At 33.4% G+C, this 20,371-nt stretch overlaps 1 protein-coding gene across 1 annotated transcript in view; it reads right to left on the bottom strand.

Moving 5' to 3' along the window:
* Positions 1-20,371, bottom strand: part of LOC124360779 (NACHT domain- and WD repeat-containing protein 1) — a 95,884-nt gene that overhangs the window by 15,992 nt on the left and 59,521 nt on the right. Inside the window, exons 14-21 of the mRNA XM_046814669.1 lie at positions 20,215-20,337; positions 19,864-19,972; positions 18,939-19,126; positions 16,137-16,210; positions 8,176-8,299; positions 7,346-7,577; positions 5,462-5,588; positions 3,891-4,033 (exon numbers count right to left, since the gene is read on the bottom strand). Coding sequence (XP_046670625.1) covers positions 3,891-4,033; positions 5,462-5,588; positions 7,346-7,577; positions 8,176-8,299; positions 16,137-16,210; positions 18,939-19,126; positions 19,864-19,972; positions 20,215-20,337 — 1,120 coding nt within the window. The remainder of the gene's footprint in view (positions 1-3,890; positions 4,034-5,461; positions 5,589-7,345; positions 7,578-8,175; positions 8,300-16,136; positions 16,211-18,938; positions 19,127-19,863; positions 19,973-20,214; positions 20,338-20,371) is intronic.

Below are 20,371 nucleotides of genomic sequence, written 5' to 3'. Positions count from 1 at the left end.
TGCAAGACTGTTCTGATGGTGGTAATTTTGATGTAACAAAATTAAAAACCAGGTACCCTGGCTACAGTTCTTTTAAAATCGGGATTCCTCTAACACTCTGGGACAAGGTCTATGACCCAGACTTTTGGCCAATGGGAACATATGTGAGTCGATTTAGGTACCCACGTAAAAGTGCTTCAGTACCTTCTTTTTTGGATCCCAGTCAAGGGGCAAATACAATAAAATAGATCTTTAACTTTTAGGTGATGTTCTGGAGCAAAAGCCTAATAACAATTCAATAGTAACTTAACTTTGTGTTGATAGGCCTAACCTGAAAGTTACATCCTGTGATGTAAATACAATAATTGGGTGTAATTATAATTTTAAATTGGCTTTTTGGAATATTTGTAGTTTAACTAATAAACTCTGTAGCATTGAATTATTGAATAACCAACTTAATTCTGATGTCTTGTGCATTGCGGAGCATTGGTTAGCTTCCTCTGAGGTCCAGCATTTGGTAATTCCAGAGTATAGTGTTGCAAGCTATTTTGCAAGGGAACATCACGTGCACGGTGGAGTGCTTATTTGTGTCAAGCAAGGTATCGAGTTCTCCATCTTGGACCAAGTTCTTGGCTACTCGGAGGAGATGACTTGTGAGTTGGCAGCTGTTGTGCTCCCTGTGTTAAAGATGGTTGTTGTTGCGGTTTATAGATCTCCTGCAGGTAGTCTAGCCTCTTTTTATGAAAAGTTGCATGATGTTTTTGCTTTTTTATACTGCATCAAAATGAACATTATTGTAGTTGGGGACTTCAATGTAAACTTTATGGCAGACAATGAAGAGACCCATGAACTATTAAACATAATTGATAGTTTTGGATTAAATGTGACTGTGTCGGATATCACGAGGCCAAATACCAACTCTTGTGGAACTGCGGGTAGCTGCATTGATAACCTACTAACTTCCCTACATCCTGATAGAGGACAATCGTCGGTGCTCCATAATCCTGCTTCTGATCACAACATCATCTTCTTTGTTGCGGATATCGAGACTGATGGATCGACGGGAAGTAGTCTCATATTAAAACACTTAACTAGACCTTTGAGCTTGTCTGGGGTATCCTTTTTTGTGCATTATCTTAGCCAAATTAACTGGTTAGATGTATATAGCCTTAATTTAAGTATCAATTTAAAGTTTAAAATGTTTCTTGACCTTTTTTATGGGCCTTAAATTGTGCTGCTCCAATTAAAAAATTGAAATTAAAAGCTAAAAGTTCATGTACTAGATGGTCTTGTTAAACTTAAGTCTGAGCTGGATAGGTTATATTTTATTACTCAAAATACAATTAAGGATAAGAAGGATGTAATGGCAAAATATAGAAGTCTCAAAGCAGTGTACAAACATGAGATAAACAGAGCTAAACTTTGTCATAACAATAGTGTAATAGATAGATCCAAAAATAAAAGCAAAGCTGCTTGGGGCATAATAAAAAAGTCAGCCAAAGTCAACAGCAGGCCAGTTCCCAAGTCTCATTTTCTCAGTCCTGACACTTTTAATGATTTTTTTTGTCTCTTCTGTGGAAGATACTTGTAAAAACATTGGTAATAGTACCTATGATTATTTTTATTATCTTGACAAGTCCTGTAACTCAGAGACTATAAATTTTAACTTTAGTTTTAAGGAAATTAAGGTGGAGGAAACCTATGGAGCTATTCTTAGCCTAAGCAATAGCACATGTTTGGATGTTTTTGGTATCAATGCACATGTACTAAAAGCTGCTGCCGAACATATTTGTGAGGTCTTGACTTACTTGTTTAATGAATGCATTAATAGTGGAACTTATCCTGATATATTTAAGATTAGTAAGGTTATTCCTGTTCATAAGAAAGGTCCTATGGACAAGCATTGCAACTATAGACCTATTTCTATTATTCCAGCTGTGTCGAAGGTCTTTGAGCGGTTGGTACATGGGCAGATTGTGGCTTATTTAGAGTCAAATAAGTTATTCAGTGACTGTCAGTTTGGTTTCCATTCTAATCGCAGTACCATAAAAGCGGTACAGGCTCTTGTAAGTGCTTGTTTTTATGGCCTTGAACAAAAAAATGTTGTTAATTTTAGAAGTTATGACCTTTCAAAGGCCTTTGATACTGTTGAACATAGTATTCTAGTCAATAAATTGAAATTTTATGGTTTTAATCAATTAGTTTTAGATTTTTTTAACTCTTATCTGACAAATAGGTCACAATGTGTATATTTAAATGGCTCATATTCAGTAACTAAACCTGTTAACTTTGGAGTGCCGCAAGGCTCAATACTGGGGCCAACATTATTTATTCTTTATATAAATGACCTCCCAGGAAATCTAAATGACAGCTGTGTAAATACTTATCTCTTTGCAGATGACTTGGGGCTATTGGTTAGTACTGAATCAGCCTTGGACAGTGTAAATAAACTTAGCGATAAGAATTCTACTGTCTTGGATTGGTGTTCTGCAAATAAACTTTGCATAAACATTGGAAAAGTTCAAGACCTACCTCTTAATTTGTACAGTAAAAGTAGCGAAAATAGTATTAAGTTTCTTGGAATATATGTTCAGTCGAATCTCAAGTGGCATGATCATATTAACTATATAGCCTCTCGAGTTGTTAAAGGTGTTTTCTTAATTAGGGCATTAAAGGGCACAATTTCAACTGATTATTTATTGTTTGTATACTATGCTTATGTTCATAGCTTTATCACTTATGGAATCACCTTATGGGGCAATACACAGTATGCAACAAAACTTTTTATTCTGCAAAAAAGGGCTGTTAGATTGATTGCTGGTGTATCTAACAGAGATCACTGTAAAGCTTGGTTTGCAAAGTTTAATATTTTAACCCTGCCATCCGTTTATGTATTAAGTGTTTTGATGTATGTTAAAGATAACTTGAATGAGCTTGTTAGCCTTAGTGATAACCATAACTATTTTACGAGAAATAGGAATGATCTGTTGCTGATGAAGTGTAAATACACAAGCACGCAAAGTAGCTTTAGGTATCTGGGAATCAAATTATACAATGCTTTACCTGAACATATAAAAATATTATCTAGGCCTAGGTTTGAAACCTCACAAAAACATTTTGCTTAAGAAGTGTATATATAGTGTAAATGAATTTTACAATGCTAGTAATAGTATGCTTCTTTAACTAGTTTCACATGTTATAACTTGTTGACGTTGTTATACACTATTGTAGTGTCCTGACAATAAATGATTTGATTTGATTTGAAGCAATGTAGATTTTGAAAATCATATTTTAAATATCTTTTTATATAGATTGATATTTATTATTTAATACTAGCTGTTTCCTGCGGCTTTGCACGCTTTTCGTAAGCTTTGCCCGTGTATGTGAACTTCTGGTTTAATTGAATTATATTTACAACGCCGATGTAGAGTTTGCCTTGTTGCCACGATCAAGAAAATCTGTTTATGTTTATAGCCATTGTGCATGTACATGTACTTTATTATAAAGTGGTCTCACACTCAAACTTTAAGTTCAATCAGAAATGTATCATAAAGACAAATATACATAATAACTTAGCGCCTTCAAATTGTTTGGCTATGTAATATACGTAAACATAATTTTTTAAATTGTTAATTGCTACTGTGGGCTTGAGGGCTTGCTATTTGCTTATTAACTGTCTCGTAATTGCAGTTTATAGTGTGCAGGCGCTTTGAAACCTTTTATCTTTTGCAGCGCCGCTTGGTGGTGAGTTACATCAATGGGTATAGCTTATAAACCTTCTCCGTGGAAAAATACGTATACATACAAATTTTCATAATGGTCTGTCTAATATTTTGAGATTCCATAAAGGACAAACACACAAACATTCATTTTTATATACATAGATTAAAGTGAGTTTCAGTTAGAAGTACCTTTTAGTTTTGTCAAGAGTGTGCCAGTGTTTAAGTTGTAAGTGCGAAGTTCACGTTTACACAGCACCACACATCGGGAGTCATCAATCATCTCCAGGTTTATCGGTTGAGTAATCCCTCGTAGTGTCCTTACACGACTACACCTAGGTTATGGACATATCAGTAACATTTGAAGTTAGTACACCATTATATTCATGAGTTCTAAAATAACTACAAAAAAGTCCTATTTTTTATATGGTAACTGTCAATAATTAAACAATGTAAAATTATAAATTGATGACAAAGATTTTTTTGGAAAATAGTTAGAATTATAATACAAATTTTAAATGCTTATAAAAAGATTATCTTAAAGTTTTTTTACCCTGGATCTGGTTGTTGAAATTCATGTAACGTTTGGAACTATTTAGCTAGTTGTTCACATCATCATTCAAAATTGAAGTAAAGTGTGTACTTTCAATATATTTTCTGTTTCAGTACATTGTAGGGAACATTTATATGTGGTTGGATCTATTTTTGTATTTCAATTTAGGATTTTTTTGGCATTACAAATGTAAAAAAGAACAAAACAAATTCCAAATTAAAGCCTTATAAAAATAAAAGATTTTTATATTTTTTTCAAAGTGTACAAATTTCACCCATAAAGTATTTTATGCAAACCATTAAAATTTCCACTTTCCACAAATTTTTTTTTCTTTTAGGAAAATAGTAAAATTTTACGTTAAAAATACACACAATTACATTCAAACAATTTTAGACGTTTTCAATATGGTTATTATATTTTATAAACTTTTCCTACTATATATCACTTTATAGCAAATTTCACGATGAAAAGTTTGATGTCACTTGATACAGTCACAACTCTATAATGAATTAACAAAATATGAGCAACTAGTCAAAACTAGTCATTTCACATTATAGAAATGTTGCTAATCGTGTTTGCAGTGGATGGATGGATTCTTTAAACAAGAGAGAAATAAGCAGATGTTTGAATCAGATGCTCTTGTTGAGGAAGAGATTTTGAGCACCAAAGGTTTTCCCACAAACAAATATTTCCCATGTCAAAGACATGCGTGTCCCTTTGTTTTGCATTCTTTCGAAGTGGGCGAGTTGAAATGGCAAACCTGCGTTTTGTTTTATAACTGTGTAATTTTGGCACCTACTTGTTACACATTATTATTCAATAAAAAATACAACAGATAAAACTGTGAGACATCCCAATTAATCTGATCTACAATTTGTTCTACTTTAATCTGATTTTCTATAGCAAAAGTTTCATTTAAAAGATGACTGCACAAAATGACTAGTGATTAGTCATTTGACATTGGAGAAAAATTTTTAAGCAACTGTCATCATCTATATTCTAAATTTTATAAATATTTGCCTATTTGTGTTATCTCTAGTGAACTATTTAAATGTGCATATAGAATTTTTTGTATGGTCTACTTCTTTTACTTAGTACTTATACAAAACATTTCTACACACACACTGGATTTAGTGCTCCATAAAAATACTTTTATACCTGTATTGTATTATATGCAAAAGAAAGAAAATCACCAAAAAAGAAGACTTACGTATGAGTGTCCCATACTGATATTTCTTCCTTGTCTGTAGCGATTGTAACAACAAAGTTAGGGTTTTTGGGAAGTCTAATGATCATATCAAGACATCGCTGTGTATCTGATGCCTCGTTACCTTCACCTGAATGAAAAAAGAAAAGTAGTACCAGAGAAGTAAACAGATAATAATCTAAAACATGATTAACCCTTTCAGTGTCAGCATCCATTTTATAGATGTCTGAAAAATGTGCAAGAAGAGCCAATGTCCGTTTTTACGGATGTCGGTTAGATCAGAAACAGAATCCGTTTAAATGGACTTGTTAAAAAAAATTTAAATAAAATATATTTGTGTTTATTACAGAATAAACATCTTATATCATGTGGTTAGGTAGTCTAATTACACCTTAATACCTATATTAAAAATTACAGAACATATCCAAAACATTTCATCCCAAGAACACACTTCATTTCAATTTGTTTTATTTCAAAAATGTTGTATTTTACAACATAAACACAATTCTCAAGAGATTGATAGATATCAAATAGATCAATCAGTGTAAAACCATGAATTTTTAAGTATTTACAAACTCATAACTGAATAAATAGTAATATAATCTTCAAACAAACAAAATATAAATTTAAAAATAAAAAAGAACTTACAGACACTACAAAACCCAATAATTGTGAAATGAATTAGAACTTCTAATAGGAAAAAGCCCATAACAAAACACTAATGAAGTAAAAGAGAACTCGGAGAAGGGTTTAACTGCTATATAAATGAGATATTAATAAGAAATCTATAATACAAGTTATTTTCTCAAAAACTTTGGCCAACACTGAAAGTAAAGTAATAGCTCTATATCAATTACGTTTTTTCTCTACTCCCATGTTTACACAGGAATTACATAGGATACTTTCAAGCAAGACAGAAAGTCTTCTTATAACATGCTTCGATTGAACAAATCTGTCAGAACTGGAACTATAATTTTGAGAAATCTCTTTTTAAAATATAATTACTAATGATATCATTTCTAAACAATGTATTGTATTTTAAACTTCAATTTCAGTTGCCACTGTAAAAGATGCAGAATTTTGTACATTTTTGTGTGGATATAATTGAGGAAACATAACTTGAGTTTGAGTGTTAATAATGTTTTTTATTTGGTTCTTGGTACATTTATGAAAAATGAGTTCAATTCTCATGCAATCTCCTATTCATCAGTAATTATATGCGAGGTATCTATTTTATTACTTTTATTTATATCTCGTTCTTCTCCAATTAAATCATTGACTATTTTCCATTGTTCTCTGGAGTTCCCAGCAAATTTGGCATTGTATTTAAGTCTTACAATACTTATGGTCTAGAGCTACTTTATTATTTTATGTCATCAAATACTTCATGATGATACAGCAATACAGTATGATGGCGGTTGTATGTCCATACAGTCAGTGAGGTCTTGACCCCAAATCCTGGTATGTTAGGAGTCTAGCAAGACCCTGTACGTCAGGGCTGGTGAACTTTTATATACGAATGTTGGTTTTATATTGATCTTGCTGATTTGGTAAAGCTCTTGTTTTGCTCTGATCTGTAGTAGAGCCGGTCCAATAAATTGTTATAATTGGTGTAACCTTTTATAAATTTAATGTATCAGACAAAAACCATACAGTCCAGGATGATCAAACAAAATTTAATATATTGAAAATAGGCTTAATATTTTGAGATAAATGGAAAAGTAATATTTACTCTTCAAACTTCAGATGAGAAAACTCAAAATTTTAAAATGAGAGTTATTTAATTCTGCATAAGGTCTAAAGTGATTTTAATGTTTTCATAAAAGACTAATAACAAATTGATGAAAGTTAATTTTGTTGTTTCACAAGTACATTTTATGACAGTACCTGTTATTTCTTCACGGGAAACGGCTACAAGAGACAGGACTGGAGGATTCAGTATCACACTCTTCCACCTGTTGTAGAGATCTACAGCTGAGGACATTTCATGTAACAGACTGTACAGTTGTCTCCCGTCGTAGGCAAGTGATCTGCTGCTCTCTTCCAAGAAATCCTTTAACCACAGAAGATCATCTTTGTGTTCTCCTGTCTTTTGTTCCATACTGATATCTTCCAATATCTTCAAACGAATAAACACAAACAAGTTGAGTTTTTATTTCAAATATAATTTAGTATAGCTAATAATTTTGTCCTATGAACTAACTATAGTATAACCTGTAAAAAAATTTTAATATCATAAAAAAGTATGTAGACCTGTATTAATTTCAGCTAGTGATAAACTCTTTATACATATAAACATAGAATAAAGATACATTTTAAGGTTAAAATTATATTTTAAAGAGCTCTTTAGAGGTATTTTACTGTTTAATGAGTCATCTCTTAGTTCTTAAGCCTATGCAGTCTTAGTTTATAACCAACTAACATCAAAGTCTTCTGGTTCATACTGCGTTATAACATTGTTTACACAACTAACTTCTTTTAGAGATTTCGGCCTCACTGTGGAGATCTTAAACAAAAACTGTGTTGACTAAAAATATTTCGGTGTACAATCTGTTGACTGAAGATGGGGCTCTTCATAGCGAGGCTGAAATATTTCAAGAAGTTAATTGTGTAAGCACCAGAAAATTTTAATGTTATAAGTGAACTCTGTTTACACATACTTTATTAATTATAAGGAAATTATTAGCTATGTAACATATCTAAATTGAACTGTGTACCTGATACACGGAAGCTCCACAAATTTTGTTAAATAACCATGAGTCATCCTCCAAATATCCCCAAAGAGAACCAGACACATGGAATTCCTGGTATGGCAGTTCCTCCAATTTGCGACTGTTGTAACTGCAAATTATATCAATATGTTATTATTAATTTCGAACTATGAGTTATGTACCTATTTATTTACTGATTTATAGGGTTTGCAAAGATTATCACTGGAACTTTATCCAAATATTATTAATTAGGATAAATTTAATCAAATTAGGCAAATATGAGATCCAAACATATATTTTCTAGGTCTGCTTGTCCTATTATTGTAGTCTATAGAGGATACAAAATTGGCACATAGTGCAGCGAAAATAGAAAATAGTAAAAACAAATGTAAGACTGCTTGGAACTTAATAAAAGAAAATACAAACAACTCTCCGTCTCAACCAGACATAAATATCACCCCAGATCAGTTCAACAACTTTTTTTTAGTTCAGTTAAGCAAATAAAGGATAGTATTGAAAGGCCTAATATTGATAGTATGAGCTTTATTATAAATCACCATATTGAAAGAAAAGATTTTACTTTTACAGAAGTCTCAACTGAAGTACTGTCAAAAATTATAGAAATCTTAGTACATGATCAACTTGTTGCCTGTCTAGAAAATAATATCTATCTTAATTCATCACGGTTTGGCTTTAGGAGAAAAAAATGTACCATTGATGTTGTTGACACATTAATTAGAGACGTCCCTGATGTTTTTGAGGATGGATCCTTTGCTCAAGTCACTCTCTGTGACTTGAGCAAGGCATTTGACTGTGTTGAACATAATGAACTAATATTGAAACTTAACTATTATGGCATTACTGATATTTCTGCTAAGTTTTTTCAAGAATACTTAAAAAATCGGAGACAAAAAGTTTTTATTAATGGAAGCTGGTCCAATGAGTTAGTGGTTGAGAGTGGAGTGCCCCAGGGTTTAGTCTTGGCCCCCCTTTTATTCCTACTACACATAAATGATCTTCCTACTGCTGTTAAGGCCAAATCTTTGTTATATGCAGATGGTTTTTCGAATAAGATTACTAAACAGATTATCAGTGTCATAGCTGAACCACTAACTTATCTATTTAATCGAATGTTAATTGAAGGCACATTTCCTCAATGTTTAAAAATAGCAAAAGTAGTTCCTATCTATAAGAAGGGTGATAAAACAAACCCTTCCAGTTATCATCCCATATCTTTAATACCTATTTTTAGCAAAATATTTGAATATTGTATCAAAAACCAATTACAAAACTTTTTCATGCTAAATGGTCTCTTATGTAAAGAGCAGTTTGGGTTTTTACCAGGACTGAATACTACAAAAGCTGTAGAAACTCTAGTTGGTAATGTTATTCATTGTTTTGAGTATAAAACAACATCATCTGCAACCTTAATTGATTTGTCTAAAGCCTTCGACAGCATACCTCATGAGTTACTTATAAGTAAACTTTATTGCTATGGTGTGCAAGGTAGTGAGTTGAATTTGTTGGTATCTTATTTGAAAAATAGAAAACAAATGGTTGTTCAGGGTTCTAATTAGTCTCTCATAAAAACAATTCAAATTGGTGTGCCACAAGGCTCAGTTATAGGTCCTTTTTTATTTATCGTTGCAGTTAATGATTTTCCTTTCAATTTACCCTGTATGTCAGTTTTGTTTGCTGATGATACTACTCTTCTAAATCACCACAGTACACTTAATGGTTTAATAAAACAACAAGAAAATGCAATGAAGGTAGCAACTGAGTGGTTTCAGGCTAACAGGCTTGTTGTAAACAATAGCAAAACAGAAATTATAATTTTTTCAATTGACAATGTAATTTACAAATGTTTTAAGCCTGTTAAACTATTAGGAATCTTTTTAGACAGTAGACTAAGCTGGGAAAGCCATATAGAAAATCTTTGTACTAAATTGGCGAGAGTAATTTTCCTATTGCGCAAATTGAAACTCTGCATCACCGAAGAAATGCTAATAACCTCCTACTATGCCTTTTTCCACTCCCACTTAGTCTATGGAATTACTTTATGGGGAAATAGTTGCCATTCAAATAAAGTGTTTGTCTGGCAAAAAAAAGCAATAACAATTATAAAAAATCTTAATGAAAGGGATTCTTGCCTGCAAGCTTTTAGGGACTTAAATATCATGACGTTGCCCTGTTTGTATATATATATATATATTATTGTTTACTGGATGTGAAAGCAAATCTGCAAAATTATACTGTTAGCAGTGGCGTATATAGAAAAATATTTTGGGGGGGCTGAAATACCGGGGGGTCTGGGGGGTATGGAATTTTGCCCCCGGGAAAATTTTGCCAATTTAAGTCTTAAAAACACAGGTTTAAGGTTTTTGGCATGTATAAACGCTAAAATGGAAAGAATGAAAATCACTCTTTCGGAGAGATTTTTAAGTTTTTCATGGCGAGTTTCCTTCTTTTCGAGCAGGTTTCACTTTTCCATTTTAGCGTTATTATGTTTATATAGAAGGACCTGTATCCTTTGTATATTATTTTTGTATAAAATTAAAATTCAAAACTTAAGTGTCTGCTAGTTTGGTAGTTTTCAGTTGTTAAAATAGAAAATAATAGAGGCTATAAAGTCCTATTTTTAAAATCTTTGGTTTAAAATAGTTGTTATACAAAGAAATATATTGTCCTACGTATCTAAAACACGACACACCACAATATTATAAGTTTGAAACTAATAAATGTTGACTATATACTATATTTATTTTAGCAATTGAATTGTTATTTTAGTTTTTTTTAATTTTACCTTAATGAAATCAGAAATAGTAATTTCAGTATGCACACAATTCAAATATTTATATCGTTAAAAAACTAAAATCTCAAACAGCCTTCCAAGCTACAATAACCAGTTATTGTAGGCCTACTTTATGAACTGTTACAAGGGAAGAAAATGAAATATAGCTAAAAGTATTCATGAAACACTGTTTATTGTCATTTTACAAAACAAAATCCAAATTTCTAGACTTCAGTGAAAATTGTTTTAAAACTTCCTCATCAGTTATGGTAATGTCTCTATGAATAGATAAAAGTGCAAGACCATTCAACCTGTTTTCCGAAGTTGTGTTTCTCAGATACGTTTTAAGTCTTCGGAGAGATGAAAAGCTCCTTTCTGCAGAAGCCACTGAAACGGGTAAAACCGCTAACAATTTCAAAATATTAAACATGTTTGGGAAATAGTCTTTATCACATTTTTCAAGAGCAGAAATTGCAGTTTTTGGCAAACTTTCTTTTTCTTCACGATTCCACTTTTGTTTCCACAGTAGAAATTCACTTCGTACCTCATCTCTGAAAGATAGATCTTTTTCATAAAACGTCAGGGCAGGTTCCAGGGATGAAAATTCCGTTTTAATGCAGTGCTCAGGAAGAACATTCTGTAGTGAGTCGATTACTTCCCTGTGGTTTTTAAAACGCTCCTGAAGTGAACAGCAGAAATCGTCAAGGTATGGTATATACACTACACGCCGGTAGTATTCTTCCACGTTTGTATAAGGAGTATTGCAGCGATTAGTTTGCTTGCGACATGTACGGGGGGTTTCCTCTTTGATACCTAATTTGTCAGTGCTTACTTTTAGCTCACTGAACAAAGCCTGGAATGTCTCTTCTGCTTTGCTTCGCCTTTCCTTTACTAGTTCCAATACATTGGAAATCTGTTTGTTGGCTTGAGCAAGATCTATATCTTTCTTTTGGAGCATCTCTGAAAGGCGGATAGTCAAAGAAAGCAAGTTGTTCAAAATAAAAAGACATGCAACAAACTGAAAACTGGTCACGGAGGCAATTAGTGTGTGTGCTTTTACAGAAGCTTCTGCAGTCGATTCTTCTTCAATAGTTGATAGAGCGGTAATTATAGGCTCCAAAGCTTCTTTAAACATTATAACTGAATCGTGGCGTTGCACCCAGCGAGTCTCACACAGACATATAAGTTTTTTTCTTTTCATCTCAGGGCAGCATTCAGAAATACTTGACTTAAGTATCGCAGTTCTCTTAGCTGACTTGTGAAAGAAACTACACACCTCACTGATGACACCCATACAATTCCTTATCATAGGGATTTTTGATGCATCAGATAGACATAAGTTAAGAGAGTGAGAGGAACAATGTGTGTATATGGCTGAGGGTACTTTTTCACTTATGTATGCTTGTACCCCTCTGAACTGGCCACTCATGACAGAAGCCCCATCATATCCTTGACCACGTAAATTGTTTAAATCAAGTCCAAGACTGGTTAGACTTGACATTAATGTATTGGCTAAACCTTGACCTGTTACATCATACACGGGTACAAAAGCCAGAAAATCTTCCCTAATTTTAAACAATTCCTCGTCAACATATCGGACACAGAGGGAAAATTGTTCAATTTGGCTAATGTCTGTTGTCTCATCTGCTAATACTGAATAAAATACAGATTTTCTCACGTTGGATACAATTTTTGACTGTATTTGGGAACCAAAAATACCTATAATTTCATTTTGGATAACAGAACTAGTATACATAGTTTTGCCACCACCAGTTTCTAGCTGTGTTTTAAGATTATTGTCCCCGTAATTAGCCCTGTACCTTAATAAAGAGCGGAAATTACCATCATTTTGTATAGGCTCGTCAAGATCCACTCTTCCACCATCACGATGCCCTCTAAGAGCAATTTGTTGCCTTCCACAAAATCTAATTGTCTGGATTATCGGTATAATTCTATTTTTGTTTTCCTGAACATTCATTTTTCTCTGCATGTTGATACTGTTTATCACACTTTCTGTTTTTCCATGTACTAAGGATTTTACGTCTTCAGCCATTAACATTGCAGTTTTATGATATTGTTTATTTTCATGTTGCATGAAAACCTCCCTAGCTTTCTTAAGCTTTGTAGTAAGTGGTTTTGATACTAATACTCCTAAACTCTGATGGTTTCCTTTCCCACCTGTGTTGTGTGAGAAAAAAACACAATATTTACACAGGGCCCCTTCCTTTGCTTCCGAATAAGCTAACCATTTGAAGTCTTCCAACCACTTATATTGAAAACTTCTGTTATTTTCAACTTTAGGAAATTCGTAACTACGTTGAGGCTTCCAACAGTTCTCAATAATTGAAATTTTCTCTTCATTTTGAAGTGAAAAGGAAGTTGAGGAGCAGTAATGACCAATATCATTGATATTGTGAACTAACAAAGTGTGATTACTCTCGTTAAGGTTATGTTCAATTTCACCTGTGTGATCCTTGATCTCAACAACGCTGCCAGTTGATGTAGCACAAGTGGAGGGACTCGGTGTTATTTCAAACGATGTCTGCTCGTCGATCTCAGACGAAACACGTTTTTTCTTCACGAAAAAAGCTTGAATCGAACTCTGTCTCTTCATTTTAAATGTTTAATGTAGCCTATGTACTTCACACGTAAACTGTCAACTATAAAGTAATCAGATCATGTTTAAATAACGCGACAACAAAACATATCACTTGATAACAGTCACTACAATCACAGCACATATGCATACAGCACTTAAAATGTCACCACGGGTGATACGCACTAGACAACAGCAGACAATGGCGTGGTAGTGCGGAATGAGGTCAGGTGTGGTGGGAGTGGGTGGGGGGTTGTAGGAGGAGGAGGGTTGCTAGGCAGCGGGGCCGCGGCGACACGTCATCGTCATATACGCATGCCTGGCGCTGGCACTACACGAGCGGCCGACGCGACAGTCAGGAGCGTCAGGCTACCTCGCACTCTTTACAGTTGCAACGCTTATTTGCATGCTTACAAAATATTAGTAATTTCAACCTCTGAAAAAAATAAATATTGAATATTGTTAGGTATCATAATGTATTCTAAAAAATCCACTATAAACTATAATACTAATGTAGTCGAAAGTATAGAAGCACAGCTTATTGAAAATAAAAATAAATTATCGTATATAAGTTATAATATTTTTTTTGTGTTTCAAATTTCGGGGGGGGCTCGAGCCCCCTGAGCCCCCCCCTTATATACGCCCTTGACTGTTAGAGAAACTATACATACTTATAAAACTAGAAAAAAGTACATGTTAGAGCTGCCAAGGACCAGGCTTGAAAAAACAAAAGGTAGTCATATCTATATGAAAATAAAACTATTTAATAAATTACCAAAAGGAGGATGGATTGTAAATATAAATAGGTTTAAACGAGTTGTAAACAAATGGCTTAAAGAAAAGGCATTTTACTCTGTGAATGAATATTTGGCCTGTGATATTAGTTCCTTAAGTTTATAATTTTGTCTAGTCAAGTTTTAAGTTTTAACTTTTACTTTATAGTTTGGAGATTTTATGTTTTAACCACCTGATTTACATATTTTAAATATTTATATTGTTACATTTTCATTGGGTTTTAATTGTATGTGTTATTTGTGTTTCTTGTCCAGTCTGTGTTTTTTATATACTTTACCCTACAATGCTTTCTTATTTCTTAAATAATTTTATACAACCACTCTCTATTTATACCAGTTATTAGTTTTGTAAGTTCTTATGTCTTTTGCAACATTCCTGTTAATTTTAAAATAAGTCTCCAATTCTAAAATTGTTAATTTTTTAAGTATTACTGCCCAATAATGTGACGAAGTCTATTGTAACTTATTACGTTGCTTAATGACTAATAAAGACATCTTGAATCTTGACACAACCTTCTTAAATAGTCATACAGACTTTGCAACATTAAAAGACCTTGTGAATGAAACAGTAGAAGAAGCTTCATTGTGGTTCAGGTCAAATGGCTTTTTATTAAATGAATTAAAAACTCAAAATATTTTATTCATCTTAAAACGAACTCCTCAATATGACTAAATGATTTCTCTTCTTGTGTAAAATTTCTAGGTATTTTTATTGATAAAAATTTAACATGGAATCCTCATATTGAATATATTTCCAAGAGATTATCTCGTGTAATTTTTTTACTAAGACGAATAATGAAATATGTGCCTGAAAGCTATGTAAAATGTGCTTACTATGCATTTTTTCAATCTATAATAAGGTACGGTTTAGTAATATGGGGCAATAGCACTAAAATTAATGAAATTCTTATCTTACAAAAAAAGGCAATTAGGGCAATAGCATAAGCACAACCACTGGACCATTGCAAACCACTTTTCATAAAACTAGAATTGCAAACTGTTATTAACCTATATGTATTTGACTCAGTATTATACATTATGAAATATATTCAATCTCAAACCTTTAGCAGAAATCTACATAGCCATAGTACCAGAAATAAAAATAATATTGTAATGCAACATTGTAGGCTAACCAAAACCCAACAAAGTCATATTTTAATTTCCCAAAAGATTTACAACAAATTAATAGGCCTAGTTAATAAGTATTCCTTAAATATTTTTAAAACTAAGCTATATAACGGGTTAATACAGAACCCATTTTATGAACTTTCAGAGTTTTTTAGTATTAATGATATAAATTTCTAGATTGTCCAATTGCATATTCCAATTTGTTAATCTAGTGGTTTAAAGCTTTCATCTGTATACTGGAATTATGTTTTATTTAACATCAAATCTAAAATATATGTACAGTATTTTTATGTATTAGAGTAATATTTCTTTTGACTATGCCACTTAGGTGTATTTATGACTTTGTCAATGCATTTTGTAAAATGACAATAAACATTATTCTATTCTATTCTGTAATTCTGTACTGTAACCCAAGCCTTGCAGGTTTTATGTACAATTATCATCATTAAGCTTTGTAAGCCCAACACAAGTTAAAAAATATGCAATGTAGTTTATGTAATTAGTTTTCCAATTAATTATTTGTGTGTGGAGCAGCACATGTGCTACCTTGTGTTTCAAGCTATATTTCATAGATTTTCACTGTTAAAACAGTATACCTTTAAGAATTTAACTTGAAGTTTATAAAATACGGTATTAGATAAGAATTCTCTCAACTTACCATTTACCAAATTTATTTTTTTGGTTCAGATGTCTTGCCACAAAGCCATCTCCAGCTTTTTGCCACATCTCTCCCTGAAATGATTAAATTAAATATACCAACTTCATAATATTGTTTACATTTTTGAATTTTTGTTTCTTTAATTTTATATTTAAAAGAAACTATGGATTTTGTCAGCGGCATAAATTTGTTGAGCATTTTCAGATTGCAAAGCACACCTTCCCACCTTAAAGGCCAAATTCCAACTTTTCATAAGATACTTATTATCAACTCCAAAGACTGACAAATATAATTTTTGAGAAACAGACTAATAGTATTAGTTTTGTTTTTATTTAATAATGCTTTACTATCAAAATATGGAACATATTAGTGCTAAAGCGTCAGTTGTGAGAGCTAGTCTCGCACGAATGATGCCTAACGTCGGAGGTCCGAACCAGAGCAGGAGGCTATTATTGTCATCAGTGGTCACATCGGTGCTCACTTACGGAATATCCATATGGGCTGACGCTCTAGAGTTACAAGAAGCATGGAGAAAAGCTGGACCAATATATCGTCTAAGTGCCTTAAGAGTAGCCAGTGCGTTTCGCACTACATCCGAAGAAGCAATGTGTGTCATTTCCGGAACTCTACCCCTTAAAGTTCTAGCTGAGGAATGTAGCTGCCCTTTATCATCGAAAGAGGTCAGCTACATTGAGTGCTGAGGAACTCAGGACAGAGGAACGACAGCGCAGCATCGCACGATGGCAAACACAGTGGGATGCTGCAGTCAAGGGAAGATGGACACGATAACTCTCCGGAATGCCCGTCCTGTCAAGGAGTTCTGGAAGACGCGGAGCATGAGTTTTTCGTATGCCCCCGCTTTAACTCGAAGCGTAATGACTTGAAGGCTGTCCTTCGACAGAATATCAAACCAGAGACCATAGTTGACGCGATGTTGTCATCAAAAACAGCATGGGACGCGACCAGCACTTATGTCTCAGAAGTGCTGCAATACCTCCGTGCCTTAGAGAGAGAGAACGTGCTAAAAACAATAGCACCATTGACTAGAAGCAGAGAAGGAAGCAATGACTTAAATAACTAGAAGGAAGAGCAAAAGCTAAATTCTCTCCCCACGAAGTAATGCCTGATGGCGGTACCGTGGGGATCCCGAGGCCGGAGAGAGCGAGGCGGGTTTTCACACACTGTTTATGTATGTATACACACACAAACAAGAAAGGAATTACAATTTGAACATGAATCACAAAGTTGATACAATGTTGACATGAGAACTTCATTGAGACATAATTATTCCGTACAAGTCGTCTCACCATCCCAGGGCACAGGCAATCCACAAGTTTATTCTATAAAAGTAAAGTCTTTGAAAATGCTTGTTATTACAATAACATCACAGAAATAGTCCATATATCAGTTGTGACTTAAACAAATGAATCACAAATGTGTTGTATAAGATAGCTTAACAATATGCAGATCAACAGAGGAAAACGGACACCTTGAAGCATTTATAGATGAATGAAGTTATTTAAAAATATGGTTGGTGTGTGTTTCCCACTTTAGATAACAATTGTGATACCAAATAACTAAATTAAATGGATTCTCAATCAAGTTATGAAAATTCATTGATGTGTGAATTTGATTGATATGGAAGTTTGCAATATGTATACACAAGGGGGCTGTACTCAATAAATTTTGGTAATCCTGCCTTGTGAGATATCATTTGAAAGGTAATTACTTAAACTGGTAGAGTAATAATTTAAACCAAACTGAATGATAACATCAGCAAAACTAACTATTTGGGTATGGTGAAAATAGAAACATCCTTAGTTTGTGTACTCTTACCTGTCATTTTGAAATAGATAAAGATAGAAATATGGATAGGTAGTTTGGGACACTAGTATAGTCTATATATATAAAAATGAATGTTTGTATGTTTGTCCTTTATGGAATCGCAAACTACATGACCGATCATGATGAAAATTTGTACGTATATGTATTTTTCCACGGAGAAGGTTTATAAGCTATGCCCATTGATGTTATCCCTTTCCCCGATTCAGGATTCCGCCCCACTGGTTACAGAAATACCCGTAAGAAATGCATTGCAGCAAACATATGTTATTAAGTGAAAGAGTCTTTTCAAATTTTTAATCAGCTGTTCTTTGTAAACATATATAATGCGACAAAAATATATTTATATATAATTTAATTACTACACTTATAGTCTTCTTCTATATATATAAAAATGAATGTTTGTGTGTTTGTCCTTTATAGAATTGTAAACTATTTGATCGATCATTATGAAAATGAGTATGCATATGTATTTTTCAATGGAGAAGGTTTATATACTATGCCTATTAATGTATCTCGCCACCAGACGGTACTGCATACGTTAAAAGTTTTTAAAGCGCCTGCACACTATAAACTGCGATTACGAGATAGTTACGTATATTAAATAGCGAAAAACTATTTGAAGGCGTTAAGCTTTGATGTATATTTGTCTTCAAAATAAATTTCTGCTTAAAGCTTGAATGTTAGACCACTTTATAATAAAGTACATGTACGTAGACTATAAATATACAATTTTGACATATTTTCTTTATCGTGGCAACAATACAAACTCTACATTGTCGTTTGAAATATAATTCACTTGAACCAGAAGTGCACATACACGGGCAAAGCTTACGAAAAGCGTGCGAAGCCGCGGGAAACAGCTAGTAATTTATAAAAAATCCTACAATATAAGTTTTTTAGCTACTTATTTTCTTGACAAAATTATTTAAGTGTGTGTCTTTAAATAAAGAAACTAACCTTGAAGTACTGAAGCAACATTTGATGACCAGCCCCTAGCCTGTCCTTGTACCTATTAACAATGGTGGAGCGAACAGCCATGGTCCTCCACTGCAATGCACAAGTGTTGAGCACTGGTGTCCACTGGAAGAAAGGGCTCAGGTGTTTATTGAATCGTGCCCAGAATAGGCAAGCCGGAGCCCACACCACTGTTCATATTAGGGATTGGTTAGATAACATAATGGTTTATAGTAACATAAACTGTAATGAATACGAGATATGGCTAAAAAATAACCAAATTAGTACTGACATAGTCACAGAATGAACCCAATAAGGCTGAATATCGTAGGGACGGTCACATGGCTCCTTCCACCATTACTCATAGGGTTGTCTGTCTCCCATTCTTATTCCGCCTGTAGCGCCAGGTATAAACAATTACGCTTTTGTCTCTGTGTCGGAAAAATGTTGAGCATCCAGAAAGAACAGCATGTGTACACAAATTTCTTTTCAAACTTGAAAAATCTGTAAGTGAAACATTTGTAATATTGCAATAAGTGTATGTTGACTGTTTATCACGAACATAAGTGTTTAAGTGGTTAAAACAATTAAAAGATAGTGGCAAAGACATGAGTGATGACAGATGCATTGGCAGACCATCATTATCAAATACTGATGCCAACTGGGTTCAGAAAATGATCAGCTAAGGGCCGAATAAGTATAGGAGCTGGACGAAACACAAGGAGTGGTGGGAGGGGGAGTTAAATGACTGTTTATAAGATATTCAGCCTTCTGCGTTTTGTTCTGTGGCTCCGCTAATACTAATCCTGTTATTTTCTAGCCATATCCTGTGTTAAGATTTTCAAAATCCATTTACTACTAGACTATTGATAAATCAAACTATCGGTCACGGTTTATATTGAAACATAATAAATGTATTGAACCTTACCATAAGTATCTTTACTGTGAAAAACATCCAATGAAGCCAGCAAATCAAGCATTTCTGAATCAGTCAGCCCGTACTTTGCTGAAGTGAGAAGAGCCATGGCCAAGGAGACCTGGAAATGGTATTTTTTTGGAAAACATTTTACAATTATTTTAATTTAACTGATCAATTTGATGAATACTTAAAAGAACACATTTTTATTCAACCAGTCAAATATGTATACATTTGTTTGTTATTGATTAACATTGTCTCTTAGGATTAAGAACATCATGCTTACTGTGTAGTATGTGCTGTTATTAAGTCATTGTGGAAAACAAATATTTACCAAGAACAATTAAGTAGTGGCAGACTAACCTGCTCCTTGCCTAACTTCTCCTCCAGCTGTGACAACATGACCGATAGTTGCTTGTCCACATCACCTTGCGGCTCGATGTTGTGTTCCGTTTCACACCACCAAGATGTCTGCCATGCCAAAACCTTCATACAATACAATGTAGCTATTCAGATCATT

This window comes from Homalodisca vitripennis, chromosome 1 (assembly GCF_021130785.1).
Source record: "Homalodisca vitripennis isolate AUS2020 chromosome 1, UT_GWSS_2.1, whole genome shotgun sequence".
In the NCBI taxonomy this organism is placed as follows: domain Eukaryota; kingdom Metazoa; phylum Arthropoda; class Insecta; order Hemiptera; family Cicadellidae; genus Homalodisca; species Homalodisca vitripennis.
The sequence above is the reverse complement of the archived record's forward strand: the minus strand, read 5'-3'. Positions and strand labels throughout refer to the sequence as shown.